Below are 23,978 nucleotides of genomic sequence, written 5' to 3'. Positions count from 1 at the left end.
TTATCTATGGTTGTATACAACTTGCACGAGTGTGGACAACAATGTATTTAGCAACTAATATTCAGCTTCAGCCCAAATAAAAGGTCTATAATTTGCTTTTAAATGTGGTGAAGACAATTTACTAAAATAAAACTATAGCCCCATGGACTCTAAAATTACTCTTAAAAGCACGTATAACTATTTCTATAGTAGGAATAGATGTGATAATTTACACACAGGTTGGTTTTAATTATCACAGTTCATAAAGGCCTTTATACCTTAGATCTGTCAAAACGAAGAGAGAAATTCTGTTAGTTTTTAACGTGTTAAAATCTATAAAAGGATCCTCCCTTTCTGGCCTCCTAAAGCCAAGATCCTTTAAGCATGTCCAGTTTGTGAAAAGAACTAAAAAGCAGATTCCACGATGCTTATCAGCTGTGTGATTTACAGACGCTGTACTCTGAAAAGTCTCACCAATTGTGACTCCGTTTCGAGTCTGACGGGACTACCTCACGCCACCCATATCGAGTCTTGTCCAACTCGCGGGACTAAGCTGGAGCGCTCTCTGCCAACATCATAAATGCTGCCATTAAAATATTTGTTTTAATTCTGACCTCAGAGTCACAGCTAATAAACAAGAAAGGCAATGAGAAATTGAAAAACAAACTAAATGCAGCTGTTGGACTGGACGTTTCACAACTGTGTTTAACTGCATCCTTTAATTTTACTTCTATGAATAGAAGCCATACACCACAGCTTGCATGCCAGCTAGTCAACCAAGCAGTATTTTCTTCTGAGTTCATTTTGCAGTGTTATTCCGTCATGTAAATTTTACTGTATTTTTAACTTTTCCTTTGAGATGCGGTCTGCAAACAATGGCTAACTATTTACTGGTAGTTTCTCATTAGAACACATACTAGCCATGGACAGCATTTGTATAATTTTTCCATAATCTTCCTCACACACAAGAGGAACCGAATTTTCTTCTGTATGTATAATACATGTTTGTATGTGTGTCAGTCCAGAGCCCATTTAAATATATCCCGTGACCAGAAGAATAATATTTTAGAAACTATGAATTTAGAAACTATTTAGAAATACATTACAAAAATCACAAAGAACTAGATACAGCAGAGGGAAACATAAAACTTATGATGTTCTATGGAATTCCCCAAACTTACTCATATATCTTTAAAAACAGAAGTATTATTTTTTTAATATGTCTTTATAACAATCAATGAAAATATCTTTCCAGAATGCACAGGTTGAAAATACTAATAGGACAGAGAATCAAGAACCTGAACATACTCCAAAAAAATCCATTTAGAAAAGGGAGAAAGAGACCACATCCTTTTAAAACTGTAGATACAAATAAAGAATCAGATGATTAAAAATTAGGATGGTAAAAAAGCCAACATTTACAATTTATTTTGGAATATATTCCTTGAGCGTGGAAGAAAATACAGATAATCAGACTTTGCAAAAAATTTAGCACACTGGTGTGTTCTTTGAACATAGAACATGCTCCTCAGTTCCCAGGTTTGTATGTGGAAAGATAAGAAGTACCACCTCAGAGCCCTCCAAAACGAAACACTTTTGTTTCCTTTATGCGTGGGGGCATACTGTCAGTAAAAAATCAAAATCATTAGCCATTTATTTTAAACACGTGGAAATCCAACTTCTAAATAATACTTTATATTGAAATGTCTTACCCCCTCTTCCTCCTCAAAAAAAGGAAGCAGACCTAATGCCCCCCTAATCACACTGAAGTCTTAATTCAGGATATTTGCATCACAACTTTGCTCGAGTCCCAAGACCTTTCGTGAAAGTAAAACAGTGAATACTTTGGACTGATATTAAAAGGAATAGCAATAAACCGAAGCATTTGAACGAAGCTGTACACAGAAATTTCCACAACAGATCATGCCAGAGGTCTATGCAGCCCAATGTATTTATTGCCTTTAACAACAGCGACTAGCAATCATCTGTGTGTCTGCGATGGAAGAGGGAACAAAGTGAATTAGTTTTAATGGACTACGGCTGACATCAGAACTGGTGAGGTTTTTTCCTCCTTTCTAAATCACAGTGTCTAATACAACATAATGAAAAACGAGGATGTTTGTACAATTCTTTCAGCCTCCAGTCTAGACACTCTCTAGTTCAGACTAATCCAGTTTACCATTGAGCAACTGATTCTAATTGGTAACATTTAATCCCTTCCCTTCCCTCTCCCCATTTCAGGCCCTGCATACACTTACAATTCCTGGCAGACTATCATCAACACGTTAAAAGCTTGGAGGCTTTTTTGTAAACATCTTAATTTAAGTAACCCCCTATGGTGTATTCCTTCCTTTTGTGAACTTCCAAAATTTAGTCCAGGGCACCTTTATCCAGAGTTTACATAATAAGCTCTTGTCAATTCACATTATGTAGCAGACAGGATTCTTCTTCAGTACTATAATGACTATGAAATTCTGCAAAAAGTTTGTACCTGAGCAGTTTACTATATATATCTATATCTATATATATAGATATAGATATAGATATATATAAAATATGACATACATATAAAAGTTAAGGCCTTTTCTTGCATAACGTGGCACTGACAGAAAAACATCTTAATAACTAAGAAAATATTTACCAACATTTTTTATCCTGGTTACATTTTAATTATAGTAAAAATTCAACCATAATAAATACAGACCTTAGTGTCAATAATTCTGTTTTATACTACGCGAACGAAAACTTGTTACTGGTTGTATGATTGTTACCAGTTGTACATAGCAACTTTTCTAAATATCTTGCATTTATAGCATGGAAAAGGTCAAATCACCATTCCAAGACATGGTGGAAGGCTATGTTGCCCTGTAAACCATAGTAACAGAGCACTCATGTTCATCAAAAAAAAAGGAAATCATGCAGGTGACATTATCTGCAACTCAGTGTAGCTAACAGCACCCTAGATTATTTTTATGGGGCCAAGGTACGTTGTCTACAATACTATAAAAACAGGTCTTGTTCCTGGACCCAATCTAAAGATACCAAGATTTTCTTCAGAAGAACAAAAATAAAACCAGGAAAAATATGATGCGTAGGTTTGGGAGGATATCGATACAGATTGAGTCTGAAAAATTAATCTCAATTACCTAATGTGAATTAGTAAACAGCATTAAATTTTTGTCTGGACACTCTGTCCACAGTAAGCTGGCCTTCGATTCATCCACAACTGAATATTCAAGATAAAATTAATCAAGTCAACGTTAAGTAACAGCATCCACACAAAAGCTTAATGTGATTTTCATTTAATAAGTGAATTAAAGTAACTGTTCTTAGAGTCTCTTTGTAAGTATAAGCCTCTTGTTTCCACCACATCAATATACATGCCAGAGGTACATTAATAAAGTCCCCAGCCTATTAATATACTTCACTTTCTTCTATTATTTATTCTCATCTTGAAAAGTTTTAATAAAAGGCTTAAAGTCTTCCTAAAAGGTAGAAGCTGTCTGCCTCAGTTCAGAACTCAGAGAGTGGACATGGTGCTCTTAACTCCGTCTGCAGCAGCTGCTTCGCACAGACAATCATTCAAATATGAACTAAACATTCTGTGAACACAGCTCATTCCCTCGCAATGGTTTCTGTACGCCTAAGAGATGGGCCTTCCTTCTTGGACGTGAATTCTTCTCGACTAGGTTGAAGAAATATTCTCCCAACCAACTGCAAACCAGAGCTATAACCCGAAGACATCCTGCGGCTGCCATTCAAACGACCCTGCGTACCCGTCGTGCCCAGTCTACGGTCTATCAGCTACAGCTTCCCACAAAACTCCTTGGCTTGTTGGCCATTTCCAAGCTGCATGAATTATTCTGCCGGCAGGAGCCCGTTCCTGGTCATCACCTACACCGTGACCCACAGCTCCTTCCTCTTACACGCAAGTAGCCTTGGCACAAACTGTGCTGCAAGCGCCACTTCATGGGAAGGGGTTGTGGTAACAAATAAATACCATGTGTCTGTGAATATACTGCAAAATGAGATCCCTTTTTCCTGTTCATACACAGCACCTCCACTTGGCAATGCGAAATTACTACTAATGCTAAATTATTCATTTAATTTATTCAATATTGGATAGATGTCAGGAAAAAAAATATCAAAATATAAGTGCTTCAGAAGAGGGACCTTATCTTCACGTAGGTCACAAAAGCAACCACAACCAAATATGGCATTATAAAAATAAACCATGATTTTGACATACAAAACTGTATAGAAAAACTGTGCCAGTTTCCTATGTAAGAAAACGATACGTAAAATACTCATATTCTAGCAATTAAAAAAAGAAAACAAGAAACGGTGCCAAGTCACCTGAACTTGAAACTTGGAATGGGCTTTATTAAGCACACTTCCAAAACCAGAACAAGAATGTCGTATAGGAAGCGTGCCCACCAGCCAGAAGAAACACTGCCCCAAAGCTGACAACACAACTGGCAAGGAGAATGGATCAAGGGGCCTCACATCATAATTTTTACTTTTACCACTAGAATAAGGACCCAGTTAGCATTTCATTCTCTGTTTCCCAATGATGCGATCAGCAACGAACAACAAAGGGGGACCAGTTCTTTTTCACTTTTCTTACCTATTAAAATGAAAAATGTTAAGCAGAGAGGCAATAACAATACACGCAGGGACCTGGCTTTTAGAAATTCCACAGAACTAAGGGATTTTGTGGATGAGATGGCTGGCTGCAAGTTTTCGGCTGTAGCACAAACCCTCCCCTCCCTTTCCCAACAACCCACTGTCCACAGTAAACCATCACATCTTTTTTTGAAAATTAGAATTTGATGTACACAGCAGAAAACACAGAAAAGCTAAACTACCAGGAACTGCAGGTTTTCTCCTTTATGGTTTTTTTTTTGTTGTTTGTGTTGGGTTTTTTTTTTCTTTCTAACGTTAAACTTGATTTGCTGTATGTCTTAGACTGAGACTTTTACAGTCTCCCTAAAAATCAACTGACTCTGAAGCAAGCTTTTATTAACATAAGGGTCTGGAAGAGGTATACAGGGACATGCTAGGCAGCATTAAAAAACAAAACCAAACCACTATGGTGCCCCCTAAGTATACCCAGAAATGATGTTTCAAGTTTGTTATTTTATTATTCAACCAGATTTTCAGAGCAGCAATAGATTTAATACAAAAAAAGCTAACTGTATGCCAAGTTTCTTCTTTCTTCGAATACCTCAAAAACAGGAAAGAAAAAAATTCAATAGATTTGCCTTGAATTTAAACAAAAGGTAGATCTAATGCCAACAAAAGTCACTACAGAAATGACTACACAGCACAATAAACACTACGCAGAGACACCCCTGCTTGTTCTTCCATGGTTTTGCCTTCCAACGCACCCAATGTCAAAGGCTGTGTGTACAACAAGCTCTCCTTGCCAGGTAACCCAGCATGGAACTCCACAGAGATTATTTACCTTGCTGAGAGGAAAAAAATCAACGCCCAAAACAGCAAAATAAAAAAAAAATTAAAAAAAAAAAAAAAAGCAAAAAAGCCACACACCATATCAGCAGGAGTCCTGCCACTGTTTGCATCAGACTTTCAATCAGGTCCATTATAACTTAAAATATCTGGGCGCTCTAAGGGCGGTAAAGGATTTCTTCTTGCTTTCAAAAAGAAAGATTAGGGAAAAATCATGACTGCCATTTACTGACACTAGTGAGTCTCTTTTCTTCCCATTGGACTGGTTTCTGATAATCCTACAGTGAAGTGATCTATTGCCGGGAACTATTTTTGCAGTGATACCAAGAAATTCTGTTCTGTTACTTCACCATATTTAACTTATCCCTAGTAAGCTCCCTGTTTAGTATGAAAACGTAAACAGCAGAAACCTAAAAAAATTTCTCTTACTGGCAACCGATACCTTTAAAATACAGTTTAAAGCAGCTGTGGCACGGTTCTACTGGTTTCTACACAAAAATCGGCTATATCTCCCCTTCCCATATACACTGACCTTCAGTGGTTTCCAGTGTCAGTAGTGCCTTTGCTTTAGTTTTTTTCCAAACACAATCCTGTAAGTTTTTACAGAACTGAACACCTGTGGAGTTCATGGGCCCTTGGGATGAGACATGATGAAATTAAGCTATTTAATCAACCACAGAGAATAAAATAGTTCATCGAAACAGGTCGGTGTTCCCTGTTTGCCTTCACAGCACAAGTTTGCAGTTGCTATGCTCTGGTGCAGCATCACTCCACAGTAAAATGGTTTTTCACTACAACCAGCCAATAGATGACGACAGCATCAAAAGCCACCTCTTGTTTCGTTCTGCTTTGTAACGAGATCGGCTTGATTGGCAAGGTACCACTACATAATGGATTAAGATGATGTTACTTACAACACGGGCTTCAAACAAAATTTTGCCTTGATGTTAAATAAAGAATACAGGATCCTGTGTTAAGTGCTGCTTTCCTACTGTCAGCAGCTGAGGTAATGGTTCTCAACTGTTTTGCTATTGCTGTAGCTAGAACACGCGGTGTGATTCAACGCCTCGCCTTGAATCATCCCTCCTGCAAATATCTCAGAACGTACAATTTGCAATCAGTCAAAAATAATACCAATTAGAAAAAGGGTTTTGCCGTTATCTTACTGCACCATTAGACCTAAAGTAATGGTCTGCTACATCATATACACAGGATTTTAATTTTAGTACCTGAGCAAACCAGAAAAACTTGATTATAATACAAGTAATCCAATAATATGCAAATACATCCTTCAATTTAAAAAATAACCAATTAATTTGCTTTTGCATAAACATTGTTTCCCTTAAATTTATACAATTATAAAAACTGTCTTAGGGAGGGATTTCATTAATATCTATAAAGCATTGTGATTTAAGCAGCTGTGTTTATTTCATTTAATTCGCATTGCTCAGCTCTAGGTATTATCCTTCTACCAGAGTACGAAGGAAAAATATTACTGTCCTGAAAATGGCATAGTCGATTCTCAGTTCAACACACAGAGTTCCACAAAAAATTCTTTCAAGTATCAGAAGAAAATTCAGCCAGACGAGAATACAATTTTTAATGTCAAAAACTCACAGTGAGAACGCTTGTGAACTGCGCAGTACTGCTAAAGAGTTCTGACATAACAGATGGGATGTCAGAATAAGACCAACTGGTCACTAAAAGCGAAAACATAAATGACGGACATTTAGTTTTATTCTCTGAAATACGACTTCACCCTCAAGATCTTCATGGCTTTTGCTACATTTTAGAAATGGTTCATTTAGGCAAGTGGAAGCTGTGGATTCACTGGCCCCATTTCAGTGACTATGACTGTAACCAACCAAACCCTTTTTTTGGCTGTCTATAGATAAGCATAGTAAACACATTAATTGTCAAATTAGTAACATTTATTAACAGAGAAGACTCGTAGTTATCTCTGCTGCCCACAGTCATTGTTCATTTATAAAGACAAAAGAGAGGAATAGCTACTTTTGTAGAGTTTCTTAAAAGTATTTTCAGATTATAGTTGATTTCACTCAGGGGAGAGGGTGTAATTGCAAACTCTTCATCAACAAAACACATAATGGCAGTGTAAATTATTTTAAAAACCAGTGCCAGTGAAATGATTAGTTTTATTTTCATGTTTATGGAGAAGTACAATTTAATACATGTGCTGATCCTCTGAATACCTGCATCTGGATACCTGGCTGGCAGGATACTCAACAGAAACTAATTCTTAGTACTTCTACTTCATTCAAAGTGATAGACTGAATCTTCTCACATATATCACAGTGTAAGTTAAGTCTGAAATTTCAAGAAAAGACAAAGTAGCCGCTATATGACATGTTTAACACCCAACAGAGCAAGCCAAAAGTCCTACTACCAGTGAGTAGATACTTGCACCATCACAATGGTTATCTGCAATTTCTCCAAAGCAACCAACACATGCTATGATATTTTACTGTCTTCATCTCGTTTACAACTATCACATTAAAACAGCAAAATAACTTACCACTAGGGTTAAAAGCCATGCAGCAAATAGGCTTTTCATGGGCAGGGAAGTGGGCCACAATGCCATCGCTATCGGAGTCCTCACTGACGAGCACCTGCATAATAATTATAGAGACAAAGGAAGGTTAGGAAGTAAAAACACACCCCAGAAAACACCAACTCACTGATACAGGAATTGTTTTAAGCTACACACAGTGGTATGAATTAGAAATATAGCTGCATGTAAACTAAACAGAAACAATCTTCTGTAATATTTTCTGATAGAAACACATGCCCAAATAACCTACTATTAACCAGAAAGAATGATGTACTTTATACCTGGATTCCCTACTTATTTATCCTATGCAAATAAGGCAAAATGAAAAATTACTGTTCTGCTACATAAAGTATTAACGGCTGCAGAGAAACTTATTACAGAAGTCTGTACACAGTGCACCAGGATGCTACATTTGAGGTTTCCACTGCTGTTGGCTGAAGCAAGGGTTGTGACCTCTCTGTATGTCTGTAAGCAAGAGGGGGTCCATTACTCTTGGATTCGTGACAGGAGCTCTCCTGTTCATTCAGCTCTCCTGGACAGGAGCTCTCGTTCCCCTACTCGGCAGCAGCGTGCAGCTGGACTAACGTAAGGAGGATCAGTGCAGTCACACTGAGGAGCACACACAGGTCAGCTGTAAACATGATTCTCTCTAAGCAATAACAAAAATCACATAAGAAAAACAAAAGGTAGCATAGAGTTTTTCAAAGGAAAGGTAATATTTAACCATTACTTCAATCAGTATTTTATTTGGGAGGATTCAGAGTATACGTGGCAAATAAGTGGAAAAACAGACCACAAACCCAGTCAAGGAAAGCGGGTTTGCTTTCCACCACTTGCATAGGTGGGAACACTACAGCTTGCATCCTGCTAGTAAGTGGTGATGGGCTTGAGGTGTCTGGACTTCCGAACAATGCAAGACATGCTGAGGACTGGGAACATGTATGAAAGCACCCACATTGCAAAATATAAAGCTAACAAGATTCTTCTTCATCTTGAAATTAAAAGTATTACAAAGGTTGATAATCAAACCCCCTTAAGAAAAACCACACTGTCATAAAATACCTTCTTGTGAACAAAAAAGCAGATAAAAGGTAGGAGAGTATTTTCACAATAGAGGGAAATGAAGTGAAAAAGGAAATATCTGGACTGAGATCTGTGTTGTGCAACAGCTTGTGGAGAAAGGGATGAAGGATGAGCTTTTGATTTTCTAAACAAAGGGTTATTTGAAGTTGATAAAAACTACTTGGGCCAGTCAAAACTAAAAGCTGACTCTGAAGACATAGAAAAGGACCTCTGAAAGGACAAAGTATTACCAATGTCTAATTGTGTAAAAAGGAAAAGATATTCTTAGATTTATTGAAGAGGTCCAAAAGATGTGTGGACAAACATATGCAAGAGCTGTAAAAGTATTTTATTCCTTGGTTACATCATGGTAAAGACTAAATTAAGTAAAACAATGAGAAAGATCTGTCATAAGAGGACTTAATAAAAGGGTTTCTGTGGTAAGCAAAAACCACCTTCTTAATAAGATAGTGCAAAAATTTCCCATTTCAAGTTCAGAATAATTTGTCTGCTGCTTCCAAAATAATCTGAAAGGTTTTTAATACTTCCTATTCCTAACAGATATCAGAATAATTTGAAGATATTTTTATGCTTCAAAAAGAGAAATCAGCTTTAAATGTTTAAAAAAGTCACGTAATATGGATGAAGAGGCCTGCGCCTGACTGACTTTAAATGTTCCAATTACTTGGCACTGTCACATAAGCACAATTATGGTTTTGCTTTCCGTTGTCAGCATTTCGTGCTTATTCCAGAACCACTAACCAAAGGGTCTGGAGATCTTCCTAAGAGCTTTTCAGAGAAACAGTGTTCTTTTCTCAGCCTATATAAACTGCACTAAACTCCTATACATCATCTTTTCACAGCTTCCACTTTTAGGTAACTTGGTCTTATCCTAAACATTTTGGTTTAACTAAAGATAACTCGATAACAATAAAGTAACACCATAAACCAGCTTTGCAAAAGAAACAGAAAGGTTTTTTTAAAAATCTAGCCTGTTGAAAATATTTTCAGTACCTAAATCATTGATAAAAACAGTTATACAGCATATTTCACATGCATCATCTTCTACAGACTGTAAACTGGATTAATTCAGCATGTCTTTTTTTTTAAAAAAAAAAACAACAAACCACCACCTAATGATAAATGCACCACTGTTATCATCTCTGCAAGGAAAAAAAACCCTATTCAACAGCCCAGGAACACTCTGCATGGTCAGACGACCTTTAAATATTTTTCCTCTGGAAACACAACACCAAGCAAAAATTTCACATGAAAAATTGTGAAGCACCTGAGACATATCAATTTTAGAATACAATAAAGCACAAATCTATTATTTGTATGCTACCCTAACGGATTCCATGCTTGAAGTTATATTCCTGGAAAAAATCCTTTATATTTAATCTAAAAGGAGTTTTCTAAAATCTTCACTTTTCATTGTAAAAGCTGATTTTCAGCTATAGAAAAGCAGTCCTTATTTTGGCTGTTATACAATTCTGATGTTTGTGACAGAAATACAAGGAAGAACAACTTAGCGGCATAATGTCCTACCAGGAAAAAAAGAAAAGCCACTGTGAGCTCGTAGATCCTGAAAACCCTCGCCTGCCACCAAAAGCCTGGCTCATGCAGAGCTTTCAGCCTCAAACTAAAATATGCTAGTCTCCTGCATTAGCCAAGCACAAGGAAAAAAAAAAAAACCAAAAACAAACACACACACCAACAAAAACCCACAACAAAACACCCACAAAATCACCTTCATTACTCAAAAGTTTTGAAACCCTTGGGTAGTGGCGAATGTGAAACTCGGGCTGTGATGGTGCCACACCACCTTTCTTTCTTGACATCTGATATCTGTCATTCCCTACCCGCTGTGGCCACAGAATGGAAATACTTGCTTCTGAAACACACACGTAGAAACAACACTTGCTTGTGCAAGGTAAGATAAAGGTGACAAAAAAAGTTCTTCATCTTTTTAAAATCAACATGAAAAAATAAATCCTGGTGGATCAAAGAAGAAAAGTACTTTTTAAAAAATCAACAACTTGCATTTAAATCTTTAGGCTGCACTGCAAGGATTGTCATGTCCTTCCCCTGCACTTTTGCAGTGGACAGTTGGGGAAAACATACATCACTTTTTACAATTTTAACACTACAGAGGAAGGAGGAGGGAAAAAAAAAAATAATTACAGCAGTTGACTTAACTACATCATCAACCAAAGAGGAGCCTCTTTGGACACATCCCTTCGAAACCTGCCACAAAACAAAACCTGGTTCACATGCCCGTTTAGAGCTTACATAGCTTTAAAATCATAGTATGATTTTCACTATTGTACACCACTTACAGAAGACAAAACTACACTGATATAACATAAGATGCTGGAATACACTGTTTTCTGTATTAGAGATCTCTAAATGGATATCCTGCCTTAGCACAACAGGGTTTAGATAAATTTGGATAGATCAAATAGCACAAATTTTGCGCAGACGAGGAAGAAGACAGGAGCTGTACAGTAATGAAGAAGTATCCAAGGCCTCTGCCACAGAGGCTTCACAAATTTTGGAAACCACGACTTGAAATGCTGAAGTGCAAGACGCTCTCCAGTGCCTCTGCAGATAGAACGATGTCCGTGGGCTAACAAACAGCACATTAAATCAATACTGACACCGTACAACTGGTTCCTTTTGACCAGTTTATGGTTTCTTACCACTGAAAAGAGCAGAGTGTTGGAAATTTTTCTTGGAAGTCAAAACAAATTGCCTAATAACGCATGCAAGTGCTGTCAAAAAGCTCAAAGGAAGCAGCTCGTTCAGCTTCCTGATGCACAGGGCAGATCAGGCCCACAGGAATCCTGAGGCTGCAATTTTCTTCATTCCAAACAGGCTTCGTTCTCCAAGGTAGTGAGTGGCCTCTAACCACTCGACTATTAAAAGACCTTATGAAGTCTCTCATTGAAAAAGGTTTGTAAATCTTAGCATGACTCTGATAATTGCACAGTCACTGAGGTTCAGAAGGATGCTCAAGTATCTTCCTTGCAGAGTTCCCTACTGTCACAACTAGAAACAGCAATTTAAGATGAAAAAAAAAAACCAAAACAAAAACATCACAAGAAAGAACCACAGAGGCTCTTCTACCAAGATGGCCTTGTAGTTCAGCACTCAGCCTATTCCTGATGCCCAAAGAGCATCTTCCCAAGAGAGCTGCCCCACGGTTTTCAAAGCAGCACCCAGCCAGCCGAGTCTGGAGCTGGAGATGCTGAGCCACCGCTGCAGCTCCCTCAAGCCGGCCCTGTGCAAGTTCAGGAGGACACTGTAGTTGACCGAAGATGAATCAAGTCCTCTTTATCTTATTCTAAAAGAGAACCAGACAAAACACCTAGAGGATCATTACATTTGCTATCAGAAAATAACGTTTGCTTTGAGGGCAAGAGATAGCTGAAGCGTTTTACTCCTATGCCATATTTTTCTTCATTCGCTGTATTTTCCATACTGCTGAACAGAAGCCACTAGTAATTATGACTTCAATTATTTTAATCTTTAAAGGCAAATTACACCACTTATCCCAGTGGAGACATGTTTTTAAATAAAACATGAAAGTAACACAAATAAAAATGGACACAAATCTAATCAAGCAGGTTCAACTCTTAATAAAATTAAGAAAGAACAATCCCATCATCATAAAAACACATGGGTTTGGCGATATTTATAAATATGGATGTTATATAATAAAGAGGTCTTTGCATGTATACTTATTGAGATCCCCATTGATTTAAACAGCTGAAGTTAGGGCAGCGTTTGCTTCGTTCCCAAGACGTATGCACAAAACCCAACCCCGTCCATACCGACCCCCCCAGTTAGCCTCCCCCAACTTATAGCTAAGGTCAAACATCAGTGGAAAAGGGCTAAAAGTGATAAATCTGTGGCATTAACTACTGCACTCCTTTTAATAGAATCCAGCATAAACTCAAAACAGCCTTGTGCTCAGCCTGAACCATTTATCTGAGACAAAAATGTCTTCCTGACAAAAAACAGATCTCCTTTAATAAAAGTAAGGCAGACAGTATTATGCTCTGAGGGAATCCTGTTGCTCTTTTTATATTTATATTTATATTTATATATAAAAAGAATTCTTCTGTAATACTTGTAGATATAAAAAGTGAGGAAAACTGATGCCAAATATATGACCATTAGAACATCAAATTAGCCTTTGTGAAAGCTGTTCTTGTAAATAAAAGCACTGGTGTTAATGACCAGTGGAATTACATATGTAGTTAAAAGTTTTATTATTGAATACACTTTATTCTTTTAGCTTCTTTTTGCTTTAGACCAAAGTTTCACAACAATTCTTGCTCCCGATAAGCATCTTTATTTGGTTCAATTGTTATCAACTCCTTACCAAATGAAAATGAACTTTTGGAACTGCAGCAGTCTGCAGTTTTTTTTCTGAAAATTCCTCTTTAATGCAATAAAAAGTTAATAGGGAACAGAAAAAAGCACCAATCACATTTTAAAACATAAAAAGATCAACATGTTATCTTATTTTTATAAGTTATTTCTAAAATATTTCCTCAAATATTTTCATGTGTTTTGGATGATCTGCGAAAGCAACACAATGATATCTCATCAATCACATTGTTCTATCAAAAACACTAAGAATCAACTTTTGTATTTTTAAATGGCCACATATTTCTCTGTCAACTAAATGTTAGATGTTTAACAGATTTACATTCAGTCACAAAACTGGCGACTTTTGAGAAAGGTCATTATTGCAGACTACACGTGGGTGGCCTAGTTGATGAATTAATTAAGAATACAGAAACAAAGGTCGAAAGAAAATAATTTTTCTTTAAAACTCAAGCCACTAAAGTCTTACACATTTAATTCCAATTACTGAAAAAGAGGACATCTGTACAGCTTTAGTTTTATCCATTTCAACTAATTAACGGATTCAAATAAATAGTCATTACATCTAACTGAAAAGTTTGCTAACACTTCATTAGAAGGAAGTTTAAACAAGCACACAACCTTGTTAACATATTTTGGTTTACCACAAAGTTACTTGGGCATCTCAATAATTATTTTTACTCCCTTCACAAATATATGATGACAGCCAACTTCAATAATTCTGCATTCCATTGCGTTTATTTAATTACTTCATAATTCAAATTTTCTTAAAGTACCACTGATTCTGAAAGTAGGAGCTATCATATAAACAACTGCTGGGTATGAGATTTTACTACAATGTCTACATTCATAAGGTTTATTAAAAATATTTTCCCTACAGATTTAATCCTGCAAGATTCCATTAGAAGCTTTCTTTAGTTGTTAATTGTGTATTTTTCAGCGGTAAGCTAACATTTCAACCTCTGCCATGGTAGCACAGTCATTTCATGAAATGCATTGAGTTCCATTTCACATTCTTTATATTGGATGCCATTGAAATGGCAGATATAATAAAAATTAGTGAAAACCTGAAGGTATAGTTAGTCCTTCTGGCTTATGTCCAAAACACGGTCCTTAATCGTCCTACTAGCAAATAAATCTGTATGTTTGTACACATGCACAGAGCAGCTCGCTGTCTTTAAAACCCACGTCGCTGTGCTCAAAATAAATGGACAAGCACATGCATCATTACTTTGCAAGCCTTTAAATCTAGGTATTATTTTTTATTTCTTTTATATTTAAAAAACTCAACCTGCTCCCCCACTAAAAAAAGTGCTTATTTCTCCTTCAAAAGAACATGTTTGGTTGCCTTAAGTTTACTGTCATCTTCTTCCATTTTCTTTCTCTTTTTAAAGCAGGTTTCTTCCCTTTTATACTATACATAATCTTAAAGATGTATTTGGAAATTAGTTTATTTCATTACAACACTCAAATTCTTAGTTAAGCTGCGCAGGCAGACAGCAATCTTTATTGGCCTGAAGGAGGTGAGGTATTCCTTTTACATTAGGAGTCCACTGACGGGAAGAAAATAACTTCTTTCTGCTTCTAAAACTCCCTCATTTGCGATTAGGCCGACAACCTCCAAAACACACACACACACACACACACACACAAATATACGACACAGCTTCTAGACAAATCTCTGATGAAAGGGATGTAAGGCTTTCAAAGCACTGATTCGACCCAGAATTGCTAGGCACTCCTCATTCTTGGGGTTTCCCAGACACTTTAGGAAGGCGGATGCTTGCAATGGGCATGGCCAGGCAGCAGCATCCCCATCCAGCAGCAATGAAATATTCCAAATCAGGGATCTCCCTCACAGGAGGGAGCAAGAATGCCACTAAGAGTTTCTTTGTACCCACCCAGACCTTGTATTTCCCAACTGGAATCTGAAACGTGGGATGAGAAACCAGTAACTTCAGAGAAATCACTGCCACACAGCATCAAGAACACTGAGACTAAGCTAGGCAAGGCATTTGCTCCGGGCCTGTCCAGCAATTACAGGTGAGGCTGCACTCTGCATTAGGCTCAATCACGCCTCTACTTCAACCAAAGTGTCAGGAATAATGAAATTTGGATGATTACTGTCAGCAGCTCGATTTGCCACAGAAGAGGAAAATAATTTCAGAGATTAATATAATGAGGAAGAATCAGTGTAGCTCAGTCACCCAGGTTTCAAATCAGCACGATGCTTAACTATCAGTTTACGTTCAAGTGCGAGAGCCATCCCATTTAGTTCAGCGAGATTACTCGCATCATTTAAAGGTCAGGCTTGCTAAAACGCTTTCCTGAACTGACACTTCAGTGATGCTGTAAAAACTAGCCAGGACTACCCAGCCAGTACAAATACTTGCCATCTGAACTAGCATGTCACTTCTTGCAGGCTTGCCTGCTTCTGCCAGCACACAAGCACAGGCTCCCTGCCAGGCTCCCTGGGACAAGTCGGTTCACACAACTGAAAAAATCACAAATCTCCCACGTTCAGATGAGGCTCTGTGCACAAACACTTACATTTCCACCTGGCAAAGAAATACAGCTGGAGTGATGGACAAGAGCTCAGCGGGGACTGTGAGCACGCATGATACTCCTTACACCAGGAGGTTCTTTACTGGGACTTTTGTTGAATGACAGGCTTTATTTAGAATATTACAGAATGTATTTATTTTTAAGTAACTTTCTTTTTACTAGATGCACATTTCAGTAAGAAAAGATTGTTAAAAAAGTCTTTTGTGCCACAAAAATCTAACACCACAAACGAAGGATTATTTCTCCTGGAAAAAAATAGAATGTTAGTTTTGAAAGTGAGTCTCAGCACTGAAAATAAATTATTAATTTAATAGCATTTTAAAACTTCAGATCACAAAAATATGAAGGCAAGACACACAATTAGGATATCTAACTTAAAGCCTACTTCCCTAGAGATTCAAGACAAAAATGATTTTACTAGAACTGATGGCTTATTTATGTTACAGCAGCAGTATTTGGACAAGGCAAGCGTTATCATTTTTACAACTACTTTTCCACAGTGCCCTTTAGGCTTGATAGCTCCTTACTATTGTTAAGGTCAGAGGACAAGTTCATAAAACTTCTAAATCATACATAACAAGACTTAAAAACCGAAGATATATCATTTTTTTTCCCCCTAGGCCTATGCAGAAGAATCAAAGCACAGACAATGACCGTCAGAAATAATGACCGCATTAAACGAGGCTTCATGAGAAATTTATGAAGCAAAATTTTTCTTTTCTTTTTTCTTTTTTTTTTTTTTTTTCCTGGCAGTTTTTTTACCAAGAAACAAAAACAAACCCAAATGGTCAAGAGACTTACCTTAAGACCTGACTCTGTAAGATCTTAAGTAATATACATTTTTTTCAATTCTCCTTTTTTTTTTCTTTTAATTTTGCAGGAAAAGGCCTCTAATGTTATATTAACAATGCCCTTTCAATGTAATGTCACTTGGCTAAGTGCTTCTGAACTAATTCTCAGGAACAACCCCAGCTCAAACTGCATACAGGTTTTCTGTTTAATGTTTGTTTTCAAGTAAAACATTTTATTTTCTTGTCAGGTAAGGAAAGAAAATAACTTGACTACTCGTGTGTCATCAATACGTTACCAACTTACCTGCAATAAGCATCATAAAGGGAAAACAAGAAAAAAGAAATAGTTTTCTTCTGTTTTAAATTCAATAAACGTGAACATTGGGGAAGAAATTTTACAAAATAGTTACAGAATAATGAAGTCTGTAGGAGTCCTGCAGAAACACCGATTCCAGGACCAGACACTTAAAAATGAGATGATTGGTAGAAACAAACAAAAAAGACAGGGATACCTTTCTCCATCATAAAGACAGTACATGACACCAATTTAAACTCTGGGTGATAACGGTGTGGATTTTTCAATATTTAGCTTGATGCACTGTACTGTGTGTTATTAGTAAAATACTACATATACCTCACAAAACAGCATCATGCTTCATTTCATTTTAGTTTTGAAATTTATGTAAAATTATAAGCTTTTGTACTTAAAATCCAACTGCACTCATCATCTTTTTTAAACTGAAATTCCACATTTCACCGTATTTCTAGACAATCACATTTTCCATCACTTTATATATTAATAAATATAATCAGACTACATATACATTTCGACTGATCAGCATAAATCAATGTCAATTATGCACAAGTGTTAGAGAGACAAAATGTGACACTTCACACTTGACGTTGTCAAAGTGTCACATAAATACGTTCTAAGGGCAATATATATTTTGGTTTAATTTCAAATAGGACTTTATCACAGCTCTGTGTGTCTGTAAAAGTTTTTGACCTAACAAAAACCTCATCTATTTTTTCCTTTGCAAAAACATAAAATATATTTTCCTGAGATTTTCATGAAAATTAATAGATATTCTGTTTCTGTGCAAACTGTATTACCTGTCCTTCTGCAACTGTGTCTGTATCAATGATAGTGATGATTCCAGGCACCAGAGGACTTCGACGAATGTTGCTATGAGCTAAAATTTCTTCTTCGGTTGCTCCTGAAGGCAGAGTTCCTGTCAGCTGTGTAACTACTTTCCCAACCATTGTAAGTCCAGTCTTTATCGTCTATAAAAAGAAAGAGAACCAATAAATTATGTCTAAGGCTGTTTTGTGGATCTATCTTGAATTTTTTCTCAACACAATTAATACAGCTAGATTGTGCCTACCAGAAACACACAAAACAAATGTTTTTATAAGTGATACATAAGCTGCAAAAGGCTGCCTGTAACAGAAGTACCTTGAAAAAATTTAGCAACCTACCGATTTGAAATATTCACCTTTATTTTGGAATCAAATGCTTCCAAACCGTTCCTGAAAAACTAAATATTTTAACATTGTCTAAATGTTACAGTTTTGTCCTTTAACTTTGTTCTTTATTTATTCCAAGAGGCACAGAGCGTGGATAGTTAGAAAAAAAAAATCAAACGATGAAGTCAAGATGGGTGCGTGTGGAGAGCAGCATTACAGAGAGAAATACTTAGAGCCCCTAATGGTTAACGCTGCAATAGTTGTGTCTTCTGCACAAGTGCAAGAGACAAGTTTGGCCTTAGATACGACAAACACATTCGTTTCTCAGCAATTATGCCTTTTGCAGCATTAAAGCTGACCACGAAGATTCAAACCCAGCAAAATTAAAAACACCATCCTCAAGGTACTAGAAAGGACAGCTCTGTACAAAGAACACGCATACCCCATCACAAATAACGTGACTTTCCAGAGTCTGCATGTTTTCCAGACGTGGGTTTGAAAGCGGATTCATTGTACCAGCTTTTATCATCTAAAGATGCTGAAGACTGTTTTTACGTTGTTTTATTTTATTTGGGGAAAGAGGGAGAGTATACACAGTAGGAGAGATATAGATTTAAAGAAATACAACTTTAAGTATCTTCTTTCTCCTTGAATCAAGGACTGTGCTCTTATTTGCCTACAAAGAATTGAGCAGATTTATTATGCAATATAAATAAGAAATAGCAAAAGAGATCAGAATGAAATGACACTGTAACAAGCCAATTCTTAACTAAAAAGACAAGCTAAGCTGCCTGCTAAATTGAAAAGGAAAAAAAAAAATGCACAGATCACAGGCTGAAACCAAGAAGCAGCCACAAATCAATTGCAACTGCTTTGTTTAGTGCTAAAATCTCAAACTGCAGTGATTAGAAAACACATTAGTGTTCATCAATTAGCAGCCAAACGTTTGTTTTAATAATTCATAGGAAATGACTTACACAAAGTCTGTTAGTGTGTTGTCAGGAAAACCTCTGAAGGGCCAACAGAATTAGGCGCCACACTGTATTGATGGCAATATCCAGCCAGGAAGCCTGATTAACCTCTGAGATGCCTCAGCTGATGTACTTACCCCATTAATGCTAATGGAGATACTACCACTTAAAATCGAGCCATGCCTTTATCATAGGAATGTCTTTGGGGTTTAAAGTCTTTAGTAATATCCTGCCATTTGTTTCTTATTATTTCTTTTTATACTCAGATACAACAACTGAGAATAAAACAAATTTTAACAGTGGACAAATTCAGAAGACTGAAAAACGTAACATAAAGCAGACAATGACATCCAAGGAATAGACCTAAAACAGACCCAATGCCATCACAAGAGTGCATTTCAACAGACACTTTCCTTACAAAAACTGACAAGGCAGTTTTCTGGCCAATAGTTAAAATCATATAAAATGCACGGGTAGTTTATACAGCAGGAAAGAGAAACGAGTAGAGAAATAGTATGTGGTAAAATACCTATGCAAGTTAAAAGACCAAAAATTTTAATTCACATATTTTAGAAAATATCTTTAATGTTATCTTTAGAGAAATTGGGTGACAAAGTGCCAAGTATAAATTTATAGCTCTCTAGGAAAAAAAATTAGCATGCTTATCTAGCAAAATGAATCCCCATTACATGTTAGAGTAGACCGTGACTGCAAGACTACCGAGAAGTAATAGGTGTACAAAGACATGGCCGAGGCCATTAGCCCAGAAATATCAGTGCAAAACCATTATGGCACTTACTTCTTTGTGCTATGTGTATATTTGCAAAAAACTTCTCTGGTAATCTTTAACCTTTCCCATGCCATATCAGCTGTCCCCTCCATCCATTAGAGCTAATGACCTTGCTCTCACATAAGCTGTTAGTACTCATTAAGAAGTTATCAGGTAACAAGAGAAAACAGATGCAGCCTGTGCTAAATCACTTTACCACTATAGGATTAAAAGATATGGAGAAAGAATCAACTAAAGAAGTTATGAGGTGAGAAGAACTTGGTTTATAATTTGATGTTAGACATTTGACAGGCCAAATATATTTTAAATGAAATAAGTTAAAGTTTGCACTGTCCCAGTTCCTTTGTCATTGATGGGAACCTGCCAGTGCACACTCAGTGAAATTTTTGTATAAATTAAATTAAAATCCTTGATCTAGTTCCTTTTGTAAGCAGTGATGCACACTGTGCAAACACACACACTATTTGTACGCTCACGTGTACCCTATCTACTTAAAAAGAAGACAGTTCATATTCACTCAAAAATAAGACAGACATATATTTAATTAAAATAAATGTATGCACTCATACCTCATTTAATTGAAAAATAAGTACAACTTTAATCAGATGAGAAAATTAAAATGCATCTTTCAGTGCCTGTTAGACTGTTTTGTTCCAACAAAGGTCTTGCATTCTTTTAGTGACAAAACAGTACGTTGTTCCTGTTTCTCATAATAAATATATTTCACATGATTTATTTGTTTACAAATGAAAAATCTATAGAAAGCAGAAAGAGAGATCAAAAAGATAGGCCTTGGTAATCAACAATAAGAAAGCCTCATGGTTAGTTTGAGCAAAATGAACATACAATCAATTATAGATTTAAGTTCAAACTAAGTGTTTGTTGAAATGCTCATGCTTCACAAAGATGTTTCCCTTTCCTGCTCTTGCTGCATAATCTGAAAAGACGACGGGGAAGAAACCGATAAGGAAATTCATCTGAAACAGCAAGGCAAGTCTGACCGTTGGGGATACATCAGGATGGGGAAGGTCTGCGTGAGCACCACTTGAGCAGAAGGAGCTGAAATGGGACTCGCTCAGGGGCATGGGGGGACCAAACCTCTTCAACAAGACAGGAAAAGAACACAGCATGGGGGCCTAAGATTGTCTTTTCCTATGTCCCCTCCCTTGCCACATCCAAAATTAATAAATACGGATAATTGTAACAAGCAATTTCACATTGGGATGCTCATCTCAAACCCAGCACCTGAATATTCTCCCATCACTAATACTGTTAAGTAATAATCGGGTTTATTCTGAAAGATATTCTACATCCATTCTACTGCGTGTGTTCGACTGCAGTGAAAAGAATCTTTATCCCACAAGGAACAACATTTGCATTTTCCCAAATGCATCAATTTTTATCTTTGCTAAACATTAACGTAAATTGGAATCTTGACACATTTTATATTTCCTGAAATTTTCTACTTGGTCAGATTACAAGAACTATCAGAGCTTTTTAGAACGTAAACAGACAGAAAGCCAAACAAACGTGGGGAAATCAAAATAAGAGATTGAGCTGGAAAAAAATGCATGTGCTTATCCAGCAACAACAGAAAGCAATGCTCCTGCAAGATGCATCTACGGACAAACAGGAAAAAGTTCAGTGTTCAAAATAAAATCCTTCTAGAAATTATAAAATCAAACAGGAAGATGACATAAAGGAATTCTTCATACTGTTACCAAAATAACGCGACTTTTGGCATCCGTAACCACCACACTCCAATATGACCACAATTTTGACTTTGGTATTCTCGGCTAACAGGGGAGCTTCTGACTCCTAAGTTATTTGATTAAGGAGGAAATTTATTTGCTGCATCACATAGAGTACACAGCAGTATATCACAGTGAGGACAAACCCACCGTTCACTACCAGGACATTCAAAAACATTTCTCACCAAAGGAAATACTGTTAGAGTAAATATTCTGTACCACCACTGAGACCTTCTGCAGAGGATCTGAGGTAATTCTCAAAAGCGACCCTGCTGAAATGATTCTTTGCTCTCAGCTTTATCTTTCTCCTTTATATGAAGGTTCTTTCATTTCCTTCAGTAAGAAATGGGGTTCCAAACAGAGAAAAGGCTGTAACCCAAGACAATCTGACACAACAGGAACTTTTAAGAAACCACTTCTGAACCAAAAAGCAGCACTGTCCAACAAGAAAGTCAGCATTTCAGTTATCACAGATGAAAACTTGCTAGACAGTAAGCCAAGAATCGATGAAATCGGTGATAAATCAGATTGAGTGTTGCGCACTCAGACATAAATAACAAGTTAATACAGTAAGGCCGAGATACACTCAAGGGCCAAATCATGCAAATATTTAAAAATATATTAGATGTTACTGTGACAGGCAAGTTTCATACTAACAGCCAGTCGAGGGCAAAAGCAATGTGCTATGTGAAATACAAATTAATATCAAGCTTGTGCCCTTATGATTAACCTTTTGCCTTTGGTCCTTACTGGCTTTAAAACCATGTCTCTGAGGGTAAGGGCTATAAAAGGTCCTCCTTTTTTAGATTTTTTTTATTTTTTTAGTTTGCTGAAAATAATGAAACAGAATAGTGCTTAGTCTTCAATGCCTACAGGAATGCTGTGACGATCATTACATGGGTTAAGAAAGCTTTGGCCTGCTGTTCTTCACTGATGCGTAGGCTTGGCTTTGGCAGCACAGTGACCCAGTTCTAATATTTTACCCCAGATCAAAACTGTGGCTGATCATGCTAAGCCAGTGGAGTTTTTAAAACTATCTGTGCTGTAAAAAAAAAAGCACATTAATGATGTTGAGATTGAAGGAGTATGGGGAGATTTTCTCTCATATTTACTACTTTTGCTGATGGTGAAAGCATGCAGACAGCAGATTTCAGATGTCCTCAGAACAGCAATTCAAGTTCTCCTCAACGTAAAAAACTGTGATTTTTCTCCTCCTCCAGCCACAGTGAGATCGTATCCAAAGCTATGCTGATGGAATATGTGTTTTTGTTTTGTTTTTACATGAGATGGCATGCCCTGTGTCTGTCTGTGGGTTCTTGTAACTGTTGTTTTCTTCAGTGACGCTGAGATTTCTGTTCTGTGCTGTCATTTAATTCCTATTATTAGATTTGTTTTGTTGTGCGTATCAAAAATGAAAAGGCTAGTGGTTACAGTGAAACCTTGTAATCAGCACGAAGTCTGCCAGACAATGCCAAAGCTCACTCTGTGTGTGTGTGTGTGTGAGAAAAAGAAATTACTTGGCAAAATATTCAAGCAAGTCCTCAAGGAAAGGAGTGGGGTAGGGGAGTAGTAAAACAACAGTTCTGCATACTCTTTGGCTCATTTAAGATTTTTCCAAGCCATGGTCGTCTTTTGATACTATGAAAACGCAGACATTTCTTTGAAAACAGGGGGATATTATAATGTCATCTGAACTGAGGAAAGCGGGCAATGGAACCTGTATGTAAACAGTCATTAATAAACTCCAACCTTCAAAGAAAGCTGCCAGGTAATTAACTGCGCTGTCATCCTTCAGAGAGATTAAAACACATAATGCTAACGTGATTGAGTCCAAAAAGAACCAAGCACTTGTAAAGTCAGTTTTCACGATGCTAAAAGAGTAATAATTCACAGAGTTGATTTCTAATCACGTAAACTTGTAATATTATGAATAGCCATTATACAAATCCATTTTACTATGTGTTTCCTGTAACAGAGGTCACTAATATGAACAGCTGTTTGTAATAAATAAATTTTTTTTAAACAAAATCAGTTCAGAGGGACAGAATTACTGTGTGAAAAACAAAGGCCACTCAGATTTGCAGGATCAGGACTGTACGCAGGGCGCTAGCACATTTCTCACTGGGTTTTCCTCTTTTGTGAATGGGGAGGGTGGGGTGG

The 23,978-nt window shown here is 36.8% G+C and overlaps 1 protein-coding gene across 8 annotated transcripts in view; it reads right to left on the bottom strand.

Annotated features, from left to right (window-relative positions):
• The window catches only part of BCAS3 (BCAS3, microtubule associated cell migration factor), a 371,871-nt gene that overhangs the window by 278,198 nt on the left and 69,695 nt on the right, over positions 1 to 23,978 (bottom strand). For all 8 annotated transcript variants that reach the window (XR_003399716.1, XM_026861420.1, XM_026861421.1 and 5 more), the window contains exons 11-12: positions 17,953 to 18,123; positions 7,988 to 8,081 (exon numbers count right to left, since the gene is read on the bottom strand). Coding sequence is in view for 7 of the 8 variants with exons in the window: in XM_026861420.1 (XP_026717221.1) it covers positions 7,988 to 8,081; positions 17,953 to 18,123 (265 nt within the window). In the remaining variant the exon portion in view is untranslated. The remainder of the gene's footprint in view (positions 1 to 7,987; positions 8,082 to 17,952; positions 18,124 to 23,978) is intronic.

This window comes from Athene cunicularia, assembly GCF_003259725.1.
Source record: "Athene cunicularia isolate RWA chromosome 19 unlocalized genomic scaffold, athCun1 chr19_part1, whole genome shotgun sequence".
NCBI lineage: Eukaryota > Metazoa > Chordata > Aves > Strigiformes > Strigidae > Athene > Athene cunicularia.
The sequence above is the reverse complement of the archived record's forward strand: the minus strand, read 5'-3'. Positions and strand labels throughout refer to the sequence as shown.